Here is a 14,786-nt window from a genome sequence, read left to right on the forward strand (position 1 = left end):
AAGTTTTTTTTGATTTCTTAATATTTGCATTTTCCACATGGATATTCAAAGTTCCATGGTTTTGAGCATAGACACACGTAAGATGCAAGTGGTCAGAAAACTTGTCAGTAAGGTGTTTGTTTGACTTACTTGGTTACAGTTTGACATTAGCTATTTTCTGAGACACTCGTCTGACACACAACTTCGAATATATGTATTATGATTTCAATGTTGAAGCCTTTATTCATAAAAAGTTTGGGTCTAGTCAAATAAATATATAATAAATTTGCATATTGCGAAAACGAATTTTCAGAGCATGAAAGGCTGGCTAATGTATACTGATTTCAATATTTATCGTTATGTATTTTGAGGATTTTCGAGGATCTTCAGTGTGATTTCTCCAATTCATGCGTATTTTTCATAAACAAGCAAAACTTGTTTTTTGAATTTCCAAAGTATTGCATTTTTTATTTAATCCCCCGCATAATTTTTTTTAGTTTGCTTGATTGTTGTATCTTTTTATTCTATGCAAGATCAGTTTAAAATGTTACGAGTGAACTGACAAGTGCTTTGAAGACGCATATGTTCTGTTGTTTTCGCTGTGTTCGATGGTGCTTCGTTCCTCTCAACAAAATTCAATTTGAGCAAACAAATTCTCGTGATAATCAAGATACTTCATTCATTTTTATTTGTGAGTATGCTGCAGAAAGCTATCAATATTTCAAAATGGCCTCCGAAACTTTCAAGTGGAAAAAAATTCACAAGCAAATAGAAATCTCTGAACATATACATGTACCAGATGGCATTATTGTTTGCTGTTACAATTTAAATATGTGTTTAAAATAATGCTTATAACAACTAAAAACTATAATGTAAAAATGTTAATTAATTTCCACCTTACAATTAAATCAAGGCCCTTATTACGGGTATCACTTCACGGTGTAGACGAAGTGAAGTGATCAACACCGTATTCCGGGTGTCACCTTCATGATAAAATGTGTAGAATTCATTTGAAGTGACAACTTGAATGAACTCGGTGTTATTATGAACGTCACGTCACGATCACTTTGTCGAAAAAAATGACACTTCGCGTGTATTTTTTCCATCAACATTTTCAAAGGTGAAAACCAGTCACGTAGAGTGGAATAAGTCTAAAGTTTGAATTTTTAATGCTTTTTTATTATTATTGTGAATCTTTATAAAGTGCTTCGCAAGAAAAGGCCGAACAAGCGACAATTTTGCTGACTTGTTGGTTTTATTGTCAACAATCCCGAACTAGCTAGAGGAAGCTAGTAGGATAGACGTGCCCTTATTCATCTCATTAGTCACGGAATCACACTATTTCGCTGATAATTCGGCTTAAACTGATTGAATTGCGCTTAAATAGGTATCAACATCTTTGCTTCGTTCTTAAGAAGCAGATCAATAAAAAATCTAGCTTGGAAAATGTATAATACTCGCGCTAGAGCGAAGCGAAAAGTCGAGCACAATGCACCTTTATTCATCCTACCATTTGAGCTAATGCGTTGAATAGAGATAGCAGACACTGCTCTAACTAATGTGTTCAAATGGGTGGGATGAATAGAGGTGCTCAGATGAATTAGGGCACAGTAACCCTATATAATTTCGACGGAATTGGTACCTTCCCTCTGGTAAACTATTACGGATTCATTGAACAACTTGGGTCCTCGCACCCGTGCCGTTGCAGCCTGGCAATAGGTAAGTTCAACTGTTTTAGTTGTATTCTTTCCTCCTCGCATGTATTTGCAAGGATCGAAGATTCTAATCGATCAGGCATTGTAATTCTCTCTCACTCACGCGAGAAGAAGCTTATCCGATGTCCAACTTTTCCGAGATAAGATGAGTCGCAAAATTCTCCGCCTCCACAAATAGCGTGAGAATGATTTTCCGGATAAAATTTATTTGACTTTTTCCTTCTCACCGGAGAAGGTGATAAAATTTTAATTTCGTGGAAATCAATAAAAACTTAAAAAAATACACTTAATTACAAAGAAAAGTGGCAAAGAAATATGATAGACTTGTTTTTTCGTGTTTTGGAATAACGGCAGGAAAGCAGCGAGCGAAAAAAGGATACCGTGATAAACTCATTTACTCATTCTCCGGCTGTTTTATTTATCCGGAGAAATAACACGTTGTATTTATCCGGAGAAGTTGTGTGAGTGCCAATAACTTTTCGTGTGAAAATGTGAGTTTTTATTGTCGCAGTAGAAAACTATCCAGGCGCATTTACTCATATGAGCGATAAATGCAATGCCTGTAATCGATGCATACAAATATCCTCTTTTATTGTTTTTTTTCTTGTCTTTTTAGTTCTGTCATGTATTATCGGTCCATAATGCAGCCGTAAGTACAGCGACATGTACCTAGATATGCTGTTCATCAACGGTATCCACATAACAAACTGCGGTAAATTGCGTGTGGATCACCGAGATTTGCGGCAGGTTCCGGGTACCGAAAGTAGATGTTTATGGATGTGCGGAATTTTTACGTTTCGATGCGTGGAGTCAGACCGGTCCGACTCAGTCAGTTTTTCTCCTATTTCGTTGAAAGTCGCAGCAACGCGCGATGGGTATTAGCTAGTGCCATATAATAGCGGAACTAGGGGTTAATAAGATCGTGGGGATAATTCAGAGCCCCTTGATTTCTTAGAAGATAGTTCAGATTGTTCTACTCGTTCTGCTAGGAACTATCTACATTAGTCAGACTCGGTATGGCATAACTCGATCTTTAGATGTATTTGAAAAAGCGAAAATACTGGACTGCGAATTGAAGAATTGTGTTGTTTTGAACATGTCGGTTAATAACAAAAACTTTACATCGTGATGCATCAACAAATCAAACGAATTCGACCATCACAAAATTGTGTCGAATGTAATCGATTATGTTTATTGTGGATTGACCTTAACGCAACGTTCAAGATCTTGGCTTTGAAATCATGGCGGCGCAGCAGATATCTCTCCAGAACGCATTCATGCGACACATGACAATTAAAAAAGTTGGATCATTAGCCACCACCTGGAAATTTTCCCTCGCTATTTCGTGCTTTAATTAGTAAGGGGCTGGAAGGTGAAGTATATTTTTCAATATTAAGAGCCATAGTATTCAAAAGAGAGCAAGGAGTAGATGGAAGAAAGTTTAGAAAAGCGTGGGATAGGGTCATATGAGCAAGCTTAGAGTTTCCCATTGACTTGTCTGCTACCGCAGGACCCATTGAATTGTCTGCTACCGCAGGAGATTCGGTTCCGACTACATGAAGTACAAAGTTACTTTACGCTCTAATGCCAAAATATCTTGACTCCTGCGGTGGCAGACAAAAGGTTAAGTCGCCGGGAAACTCTAAGCTTGCTCATTTGACCCTATTCCACGCTTTTTAAACTTTCTTCTTTCAACTCCTTACTCTCCATTAAGTACTATATGTCTTTTAATATGGAAAAATATACTTCACCTTCGAATCCCTTGCTAATTAAGTGCCGTTACAACAGTTAAAAAATTGACTCAAAAGGTCGTTAATAAAAATGGAAAAAAAACTTCGAGCTTCTTCATCATAAAATCTACAAGGCAGGTTAAAAGCATCTCTCTTGTTCGTCTTTTTCATGCTTAGCTGTGTGAAAATAATAAAAAAAATCCAATTCATAAATGTTTTTATTTTACTGACTGAAATTCACCTTTGATGATGGCGAAAAAAATACACCGAAAGTGTAAATTTTTCGACTAAGGCTATTCCGAACATCACCTCACTGTCACTCTCACTTCACGGTGTTCATTTTAATCACGTCACTGTAGGTGACAACGGTAATAGGTAAAAACAAGTGAAGTGATGTGTAAGTGAAGTGAAAGTGAACGTGTAAGTGAGAACGGTAATAAGGGCCCAAATTTAGAGAAAAAAAGTGTTATAGAAGAATATGAAATATTCTAGAATTTGTCACATGGAAGAATCCCAAACAATTTCTGCACGCTAAAATTGTTGATATTATGCAATAGGTAATACAAGCTATATTGGTCGTAGGAGAACCTAACAAAATTGGTTATAATGTTGATAGAAGCGTATCACACGTTGTCACATTTTTGATATATACTGGAAGAATTTCTGTTATATTTTCTGTTCTTTTACCAACTAACGAGACCAGAGTTATAACACAACTTGTGTTAACAAAATAACACAGCCTGTAAAAAATTTGTTATTTCTTTCTGATCGGGTTCGGTTCGGTCATAACTATTTTTTATCGGTAATTTCGATATAAAAAGTGTCCCTAAGTATTCGAATCGGAAAATCCCAGGTGAAGCTCGGCCTTGTAACCGTTTGTTACAAAATCCTCTATTCGTTTTAAACAGGTGCCTAAATGTTTAGTTATACTGTCACGTCACTAAATGTAAAAGGGTTAATTATCAGTAGGTTTAGTAGGGTTAGTAGTATAAAATGTGAATTATAAATTATTTGTTAATTGTTAAAGTTAGGATTAGTAGGATTAGAATAAACGCACAAATTATTGTCATCACACTAAAACAACACAGTGGGTACAAGTGGTTGGTAAAAGTAACGAACACCAAACCGTAGAACAGTTATCGAAAGGGGGAGGAAAGTTGTTATATGGCAGGCGAAAAATGGTAGCGCGACACACTCAAAGTTCGCCCCAAGAAAGCTGCAGAAAACCGCCAAAATGTTACGCTACCTAAGGCATAAAACATCCCTCTGCGACCCCGCAGGAATCACAAGATATCTGGCGTTCGTGTGTTCGACACATTAAAAGTGAAGTAAGTTAAAAAAAACTAATAATTCGAAAAGTGAATTAAAGCGTGAGGTGAACCAGATACATTCTGGACCTTCTTTTGGTTTTTTTATACAATTTTCCGTGCCTTAGGTGACTCGATCATCACCACCCGGCAGCACACGATTCGGCCTAGCGAGCCCTGGATGCTTGCTACGTCTAACCCGTCAAAGACCAGCGATCGTCCTCTGGCCTTGGGCCATTACCGCTAAGGAGGACTTACCCCTCTCGGCACGGTCACTCCGGTATCGTCCTAGGCCTGTCGATACTAGTCAATGAGGGAAGACGACAGCAGCCGCCATTAGACTTCACCAACGCCGACAAGAACCCGCCTACCCACCAGCGAGAACAGCAAGCCACCATTGTCACCAGTTCCCGAACCCCATCGTTGTTAGCAGCAGCCGCGCGAGCGCTCGCAGGACGGCACCGAACCACCAGCAGCTTCCAGCAACAGCAGCGGTACGTACCGGTCAAACCCCACAGAACCCACATACACTCACACACACACCAGCAATAGTGAATATAGATTTTGAATACAAAATTAGTTTCTTTTAATAAATTATCAAGTCTCCTGCATTTCAATTGTTCAAATTAATAATTCCATAGCCCACAGTTGTACGCGAAACCCCTCCGATTACCCAGTAGTAAGCCGACCCTGAGACCCAGTTCGAGGGGGCTCTTGCTACTGAGCTTTACCGGGATACACAGTAGATTAGTTACAGCCTTTCCTCTTTTTGCATCGTACGCCAAAGAATTAGGACGCTCGTCCGGATGTTTACTTCCAGGGGCCCGGCGGGCATGCTTAATTTTGCAAGTGAAAAATAATGCACTCAAAAATGCCAAATGTTTCCATCTTTCTTTTTCTTAATCTGGAATGGCATGAAATAGTGATAAGCATTTTGAAAAATAAAATCGATTTTACTACATCGCTCTTTTTAATTCGAAAAAATCGATGTTGTCGAACATTGAGTCGAGAAAAATCGATGCAAAAAATCGATTTTTGGAGGAAAAAAGATCGATTGTGGAAAAAATCGTGTTTTTTTCAATAGGAATTTTTGCAAGTGAAAAATAATGCACTCAAAAATGCCAAATGTTTCCATCTTTCTTTCTCTTAATCTGGAATGGCATGAAATAGTGATAAGCATTTTGAAAAATAAAATCGATTTTACTACATCGCTCTTTTTAATTCGAAAAAATCGATGTTGTCGAACATTGAGTCGAGAAAAATCGATGCAAAAAATCGATTTTTGGAGGAAAAAAGATCGATTGTGGAAAAAATCGTGTTTTTTTCAATAGGAATTTTGAAAGAAAAATCGATTTTATTAAATCAATAAAATCGATGTTGTCAAACATCAAACCGAAAAGATCGGATGCAAAAAATCGATTCTTCAAGCTGAAAAAATCGATTTTGGAAAAATTGCATTCACATCGCTTATTCCTATGCGGAATCGTTGCACTATACAGGGGTTAAGGACATGCTGAGTCAGCTAAAATGGCTGCCGTCGTTTCTGCTTCTTCTTTTTATTTCATCGTCAAAATCTAAACATTGCATTGGCGCGCAAGACAAAATCGTTTGTAACTTAAATGTCTTATCTCAGATTGCTTAGAAATTGTATCACTGTATGTAAGCATGTTAGCACATGCAGATGAATAGATTCTCTTCACGGTATTTTGATTCGCTTGGAAAATTTGTACTTTTTTATTTTTCAAAACAAATCAAACACGTTGTACAAAAATCAGTCAGCTGATTGCTGAACGATACGCTTGTGTGCGTGCCATCTCCTATCGGTATAGGACGTTCTAGCCGCATACAGATGCTAATCGTAACCCGAACATATCCGAGCATAACCGAACCTTTGTTGTAATTTTGGCATCGTTTCACCTTAAAGTTCGTGTATTATGTATATTTTTTTAGTGATGCGACTTCTATAATGCAGTTTTTGCTTGACCCGAAACTGAGTCAGGTTCTAATCGCTGTCAGTTCATACATTTTAACAACAGGAGACTCAGTTTCGCTTCGTAAGCAATAACGACAATGTTTTTATAAATCCGCAGTATTGCGAATTTTACCCCCAAATAGACTCACAGCAAAATAAATTTATCACACCAAAATATGTTCACACCGCATCTAACATTGATTGGTTGTTGCGGTAACTAACAAAAACAATATTTAACACCCTTTCCAGGATTGTGCATGAGATGTTCGGTTTGTTTATTTGTTGTCCCCCGTGCAGTATAACGTGAGAACATTTCCATATCAACATTAGAATAGGGCTAATAAGATTTGTAAACAAACTTTTGTTTTGCTGATTTCTCTTAATTTGTTATATTTTCAACCCAGAAGACATTTGAAATTGATTCTACCAAGGGTAAAGATGTTGATTCATGTGTATCTTTCATGAAATTCGACTCGACAGCGGAGTAATGAGCGAAATAAGTTTGTTTATAAAAATCTTATTAGCCCTTTTGAAGAATTGATATTGATTTAACAATAACTCCAATACATTATTATTACACGTGGTTCACGAAGATTTTGAGGACCATTTACTTTTCAGACTTGGACTATCGGAGCGATTTCCCCTCCGGCACTCACTGATGATATTTTCATTATTCCAATACGCGTCCAGCTGGTGCTGCCATCTGCTATCTTATTAGAATAAATTTTGGTTCAATTATCTTCTATTAAAATGACTAAAATTTAATTTAATTATATTTAATTGATATTTAATTATATTTAATTGATATGGGACAAACACTTACGGAGTGTAAAATCCAATTCAACCATGTGTTTTAGCAGGTTGTTTTCTTTTGTTACCGACAGTACCTCACGCTTCGTCAGTGTAACTGAGCATTCTGTTGACCACACAGTAAAGGTATTTCAATATATTCTACTATCGTCTTCCTTCTACTACGTTTGAATTGAGTATAATATAAAATGGGGACCACCAACCAAACTAACAAACCCTCAAACTCAACTAATTATTTATATAATTAGACAAAAAGAATAACGCCCAACGTGGGGCTCGAACCCACGACCCTGAGATTAAGAGTCTCATGCTCTACCGACTGAGCTAGCCGGGCACGTTGTCCGCATCTAGGTCACAGTGATATGTGATTGAAAAATGGTAACAACTTTTACGCTTATGATGGTACAACTCATAAACATAATACGAAAATGCGCGTTCAATCATCGTTTGGGTCGAACATCATCAGTTTACTAGGATTAATTCCGCGGTGGTCAATCACGTGTGGGAGAGTGAATCAAAGCGAAGAAAGTGAGCGAGAAAGAGAGTCGGATGCCCCAACATTTCCTCCACGGTACCAGGAAGTCATGACTTGTGCAGGACAGTTGTGCAATCAGTCCCGCCTTCTCTCTCTTTCTCTCCCGGGTACTTGTTTCTGGCCGCATGCCAAAGCGATAACACTTTACGGAGATTGGGGAAATGAGATTTTTCGGGGTCCCCTCAGCAACCATTTAGCCACACGCGCTCCGTGGAGCATCAGAAGTGACGCGGTTCTCGCGTAGTGTGTCCTCCTCCAGCTCTCGTGAACTGCTCTCGTGGCCGCGCGTGGAGGGGTTTTCTAGGAGCGGAACAGGTTGATCGCGAGCATCTAACGTGTGTTGTATCTTACACGAGCGGGAGCGGGAGACGGTTGCGCGGATACGCGACCGAACGATGATGGGTCGTAACTTGCGAGCGTCCCAAGCTGGCCGCAGAGAAGCTATCTCAGGATGCTCGACAAGTTTCCCCAAGTTTTCTGGGAAGATGATTGTCGCTACTTATATACTCTGGGGGAGAGTTGTAGCTTCTCAAAACATACTTGAAGGATGAGTAGGCATTGAATGACTGGGATGGACGTTCATCCTCGTTCAGATTACTAGATGAAAGAATGATCATTTTAGAATGACTTTTAGTTACTGAATGAATGTCGGAAATTTGCGTTGTTTTTCGGAATAACTCCGAGTTACCGAGAAGATACTTGTTGAATAGTAGATTTAAACAAGTTCTTGTGAAACTACGTAAAAACCCAATTAACTGACCTTTAATTTCTTTTGATAATTACAGGTATCAGATATAACTGGGTCAGTTCAACGCGCATACTAATTCTTGATATTATAGAGAGATTTTTCTGTTGCATGTTTGGAAATGTAGGAAAACTCTGCCAAGCCAATCTCATTGCAATTTATTGAAACTATTCTAGCTAGTGATCTACATTACCCTTGACTGTCCCACCGACTCGTTCTCGTGGCACATCAATGAATCATAAGTTTTTTCAGAGAAACGTTTGAAGCTGTCGACTACACCGTCAAAGTTCAGTTTGTACGTCGAAAGGGCACTATTTGCAGTATTCATCGCGTAGTACTTGGCCCCGTTGATGAGTCGGTTGATGAACTCTACGCTGATCTTCCGGGTAGTGATCAGTTTGGTCACAACTGGAAGTGAGTCTCCGATGGCCTTGTTCCAGATTTTGGTCAGCTTGGCACTCTTCGGGAATAGGTGGGCTATTTTAACCTACAAGAATCATGAAGTCAATTCAATGGATCTCAAATTAACCCTTTGAAATATTACCCCTGCAGCTTTCAGTGTCAAATCGCCGTTCAGATCGGTCACGTACAATAAATCATCCTTTTCCTCGTACTGAGACTCTAGGAATACAAGTGTGTCGAAAAGCGACAGCCGAGACGATCCATTGACTCCGTTAAGTGAAGTATCGGCAGTAACCGTGATGTTGGGGAAATTGACGGTCAGGTTAGTTCCGGTGCGGGTGAACGAAGTATTCGATGGCAGCCACTTGAAGTTGTCTAGTCCGTGGATCACAAAGTTGGAAGCGGCAACGTGAATTCTGAAAAATGCGGTAATGATTCGAAATTTGTGATGATGTGATTGTATTACTCACTTTTTGAGATTCAAGAAATCCAATGAAGTTTTGAACTTGTACGACAACTTCAGTGGCACAAGAGAAGGAATACCAAACTTCGGATAACCGCATCTAAGCTGATGTTTCAATGCATCAACAAATTGAGTCACATCCTTTTCTGCAAAATGAACTTGTTAAAGTTTATCCTTGTTGGCATTTTTTTCGATTCAAACCTTCATAAGCAATAGGCTCCGTAAGGCTGATTTGCTGTTGATTGTCTACAGTACTATTATCAACTAGTTCCGATTCCGTTACTGCCGTTTCATTTTCGTCAGCATCACTCAACACTAATTGGCAACCTATTAGCACCACTGCGATCACAATTGCGTTGATTCGAAACTTTCTCATTGTAACCGTTCTTTTGATATGATTCCTCAAATTTGTCTGCAATGTCTGGTGCTGCTGACCACCGAGTTCCTTCTGAGACACAAGTGTGACCAAGTTTTACCTTATATTTGGGATTCAACACAACCTCGCACATCTCAGCTGATAGATTGTTTTCTTTCAGCGTCGAGAACGGGTTTTTCTGGATCAACCTCATAACGGTTTCCACACGAGGTCCGGATATACGTGTGTTTTGGGAGTGAGATGAAAACTAGAACACTGCAGCGATCACCATGTGTGGGAACGAACCTGTTTGGTGTACGGTCAAGTATGCTTCCATTTAGGCAAAACGGAAAGGGAGAAAGATATTGTGATGATTGAGTGGGTGAATTTGGGCTTCGGGGAGAATGGTTGAACTATGGATTGAAATAGTAACCTTGTTCTGTCAATCATTCTATTTGGCATAGGGAGATGGGGGTTCAGGAAAATGGGAACAATAACTTATGGCTCGCTTTGTATCTTCTAAATCTATCATTGGTTTCATTTGTTCAATCCTCGCTTCTGTTTATCTGTATTTTGCCAAATTTGACAATTTCATGAAAGTGTCTCGTCAATTCGAAGTCGGAAGCTACTTTTTCAATTATTTACAATACAGTTGGAAATGTTAAAGCTTGATTTTTGGAGAGTACATGTATGTTTTCAATATAGGGATCCCGATTCAAAATAGTGACTGTCGCGTGTGTTTTTTAACAGTGGTGATAACATTTACTGTACTGAACGGAATGACGTATTTTTGCGTTGTAAGATCGAAAATAGTTACAAGATTGTTGAAATAGATTTTTACATGTGTCTTTGTAAAACAACGAAAGTTTTTACTTATAAGGTATGCACCGGTCAAATAAGGATAAGTGCACGTTGATTGTTATTTAAATGAAAAACCTGTTTTAATCCACCTATAGGTGCAATTGTGCCTTTCTCATTTCTCCAAACTATGATTTAATAACTGGTTCGTACAATATAACATTATGGAAATGTCTTTCATTCTTATTACACTTGGTAAGTATATATAAGAGCACCTTTTTGCATTCATCGAGGTATCGGTTTGAATCGGAGTTTTCTATGTGATCGCAAACTCCGGAGCTGGAAGTCGGATGGAGATGGAATTTAATATCAGTTTCCGGGGACGCAACACCTTTCATTTGAGACTAAGTTGATCAAATCGTTCTAGCCATTTTCGAAAAACCAATATAACCGTTATTCTGAATTTCGGATCCGTCGATGGTGGCCAGTGTGGCCAAAGAGACTTTGAATGATTGTTGGTGACCTAGATCTACAAATTCAACAGTTGTGCTTATATTTTGGAAAAAATCACCTCACCAATTCATCGCAGAATTCGTTAGAATCGGGATTTGCTGCGTGATCGTACGTATCACCCTGTAATTCAGGAACCAGAACTCGGATCCACACAAAATTCAACAGCAGCTGATGGACCTTTCATTTAAAATCAAGTTTGTCAAAATCGGTTCAGAAAATTCCGAGAAACCGATGTGGACAAATCAACAAATTTTGTTTTGTAACCATACTCTTCAACTCGTAATCCGGAACAAGATGTCGGTTGAAAATGAAATTCAATAGCAACCTATGGGAATATTATACCTTTCATTTGAATCTTAGTTTGTAAAAATCGGTTCAGCCATCTCCGAGAAACCGATGTGGACATTTTGTTAACAAATCCGCACATACACACATACATACATACATACATACATACATACATACATACATACATACATACATACATACATACATACATACATACATACATACATACATACATACATACATACATACATACATACATACATACATACATACATACATACATACATACATACATACATACATACATACATACATACATACATACATACATACATACATACATACATACATACATACATACATACATACATACATACATACATACATACATACATACATACATACATACATACATACATACATACATACATACATACATACATACATACATACATACATACATACATACATACATACATACATACATACATACATACATACATACATACATACATACATACATACATACATACATACATACTTACATACATACATACATACATACATACATACATACATACATACATACATACATACATACATACATACATACATACATACATACATACATACATACATACATACATACATACATACATACATACATACATACATACATACATACATACATACATACATACATACATACATACATACATACATACATACATACATACATACATACATACATACATACATACATACATACATACATACATACATACATACATACATACATACATACATACATACATACATACATACATACATACATACATACATACATACATACATACATACATACATACATACATACATACATACATACATACATACATACATACATACATACATACATACATACATACATACATACATACATACATACATACATACATACATACATACATACATACATACACATATACATACACACATACATACATACATACATACATACATACATACATACATACATACATACATACATACATACATACACATATACATACACACATACATACACACAGATATTTTGCGATCTCGGCGAACTGAGTCGAATGTTATATGAGACTCGGCCCTCCGGGCCTCGGTTAGAAAATCGGTTTTTGAAGCAATTGCATAACCTTTCTATATGAGAAAGGCAAAAGAATAATATTTAATTAGCTTAATAAGCATGAGTTCAATGTTATCTTCATGTGATTATAATTTGGAAAGGTTGGTGGAATGGGTTTGAACGTGTAGGGAATGGGGGGTTAGTAGAGTGGGAGTGGAGGATGCGTCAGAAATCCTTCATCTTATTTCGGTATACGGGGTGGATGAAGGAAATGCGGGCGTGAGGGGTGGGAGGGGAGTGATGAAGGAGGGAGGTGTAAGGGCAAGGCGGGGGGAGGGACGGCGACGCAATGCTCAACTGCATATTTTGCCTTCCATTTGAGACTTGGTTTGAGAAAATCGGTTCAGTCATCACCGAAGAACCGATTTGACTTTAATTGTGGAATATGCCCGGAATTCCGGACTTCCGGAATCGTCGATAGTGGACAATATATTCAAAGAATGTTTGATTGGCAATCAGTTATCTAGATCTGCGATTAGAAGTTATTTGGTGACCATTTCAATAGTTTTTAGCCTCTGAGGTATTACGATTGTACCGATTTATATGGGAAATTCCAGTGTATCCTTACTAACACCCCTGTAACTCCGGAAGCAAGAGTCAGAACCAAATGAAATTCAGCAGCAGTCAATGGCATTACTGTATCTTTCATTTGAAATCAAGTTTGTAAAAATCGGTAGAGAATTCGTTGGGGAATGGGTGTGATATTAGCTTAGGAACTTGGCGGGTTCCCCGGGGGCGTCATGAACCGTCATAGGTGGCCAATGTGGTCAAAGCTACTTTGATTGATCATTAGTGATCCAGGCCCGCAAACTAGAGTAATGTTACATCAATTTTAATATGTTTTACATCATTTGAACATCATGGAGGTACCAGTTTATATGGGAATTTGCTGTGTGACCGCACTCTTCAACCCGTAACTCCGGAACCGGAAGTCGGATCAACTAAAAATTCAATAGCAGCTTATGGGAGCGTTATACCTTTCAGATGAAACTAAGTTTGCGAAAATCGGTTCAGCCATCTCTGAGAAAATTGTGTGAGTTTAAATGACACACACACACATACACACACACATACACACACACATACATACACACACACAGACATTTGCCGATCTCGACGAACTGAATCGAATGGTGTATGACACTCGGCCCTCCGGGCCTCGGCTAAAAAGTCGATTTTTACAGTGATTGCATAGCCTTTCTTTATATGAGAAAGGCAAAAACTATATTTCTGTTTTGAAGTTCAGTTAGTACAACATACAATATTGTCGGGCTACATTTCATACCTATCATCAGATTTTCAGATTGTTTCTCACGTCCAACTATTTTAAAAGTTTTTTCGATGTCTGACGTCTAAAGATTGCTCATTTTTTTTTCAATTGGGCGCAACTCTGAAGAATTTGGACAGTTTTCATCCTTGGGTATAACTCACACGGTGTTGGAGGTATACCACTTTCCCGTAGTAACAGGAAGCCGAATCTAACCAATATAGCACGAAACCGGTTCGTTAAAAAAGACAACAAACGTTTTTGCAAACATTCCTTGACAGAAATACCTTGTTTGAAGGTTCCGCTGTTTAGCACTTAGGTGCAAAGTGCCTGCCAAACCAAGTATTTTTTCGAAACTGAACTCCAAGGCGCTGACGAAACTCAATGGATGCGCCTTGATGGACGCTGAAATCTATGCGAAAGCTGATTTCATTTCAGCGGATATGGAAATAGTCGGAATTTTTGGAATCAGCAAAGACGGTGACTGAAGAAGGTGTGCATCGGCTAATGAGCGACATCAACTCACTGTTGCTGATTGACAGGAGTGTACTACTTGATCAAGTGGATGTAGATGTAGCAGTTGATCTCTATAATCGGTTACTCCTTGACTGTGTTGAAAAATCTGTACCAAATTATCAATTTCCCAGGAAGCCTCCCTCGTCGAACGCAATGCTTCGGAATCTGAAACGCATCCGTGCCAAAGCTCTACGTGCGTGCACAAATCGACGAT

At 38.3% G+C, this 14,786-nt stretch overlaps 1 protein-coding gene and 1 non-coding gene across 2 annotated transcripts; both read right to left on the minus strand.

Moving 5' to 3' along the window:
* Positions 1-7,774: 7,774 nt before the first annotated feature.
* On the minus strand, positions 7,775-7,847 carry Trnak-cuu (transfer RNA lysine (anticodon CUU)). The gene has a single exon. It is a non-coding gene; the product is annotated as a tRNA-Lys (tRNA).
* A 1,130-nt stretch (positions 7,848-8,977) lies between these two features.
* Positions 8,978-10,082, minus strand: LOC131693639 (uncharacterized). Its single transcript, XM_058981621.1, has 4 exons — positions 9,860-10,082; positions 9,666-9,804; positions 9,338-9,611; positions 8,978-9,280 (listed from the first exon to the last, which is right to left on the minus strand). The coding sequence occupies exons 1-4, from the start codon at positions 10,032-10,034 to the stop codon at positions 8,978-8,980; spliced, it is 891 nt and encodes a 296-aa protein (XP_058837604.1). The 5' UTR covers positions 10,035-10,082.
* Between the last annotated feature and the right edge of the window lie 4,704 nt (positions 10,083-14,786).

This window comes from Topomyia yanbarensis, chromosome 3, assembly GCF_030247195.1.
Source record: "Topomyia yanbarensis strain Yona2022 chromosome 3, ASM3024719v1, whole genome shotgun sequence".
In the NCBI taxonomy this organism is placed as follows: domain Eukaryota; kingdom Metazoa; phylum Arthropoda; class Insecta; order Diptera; family Culicidae; genus Topomyia; species Topomyia yanbarensis.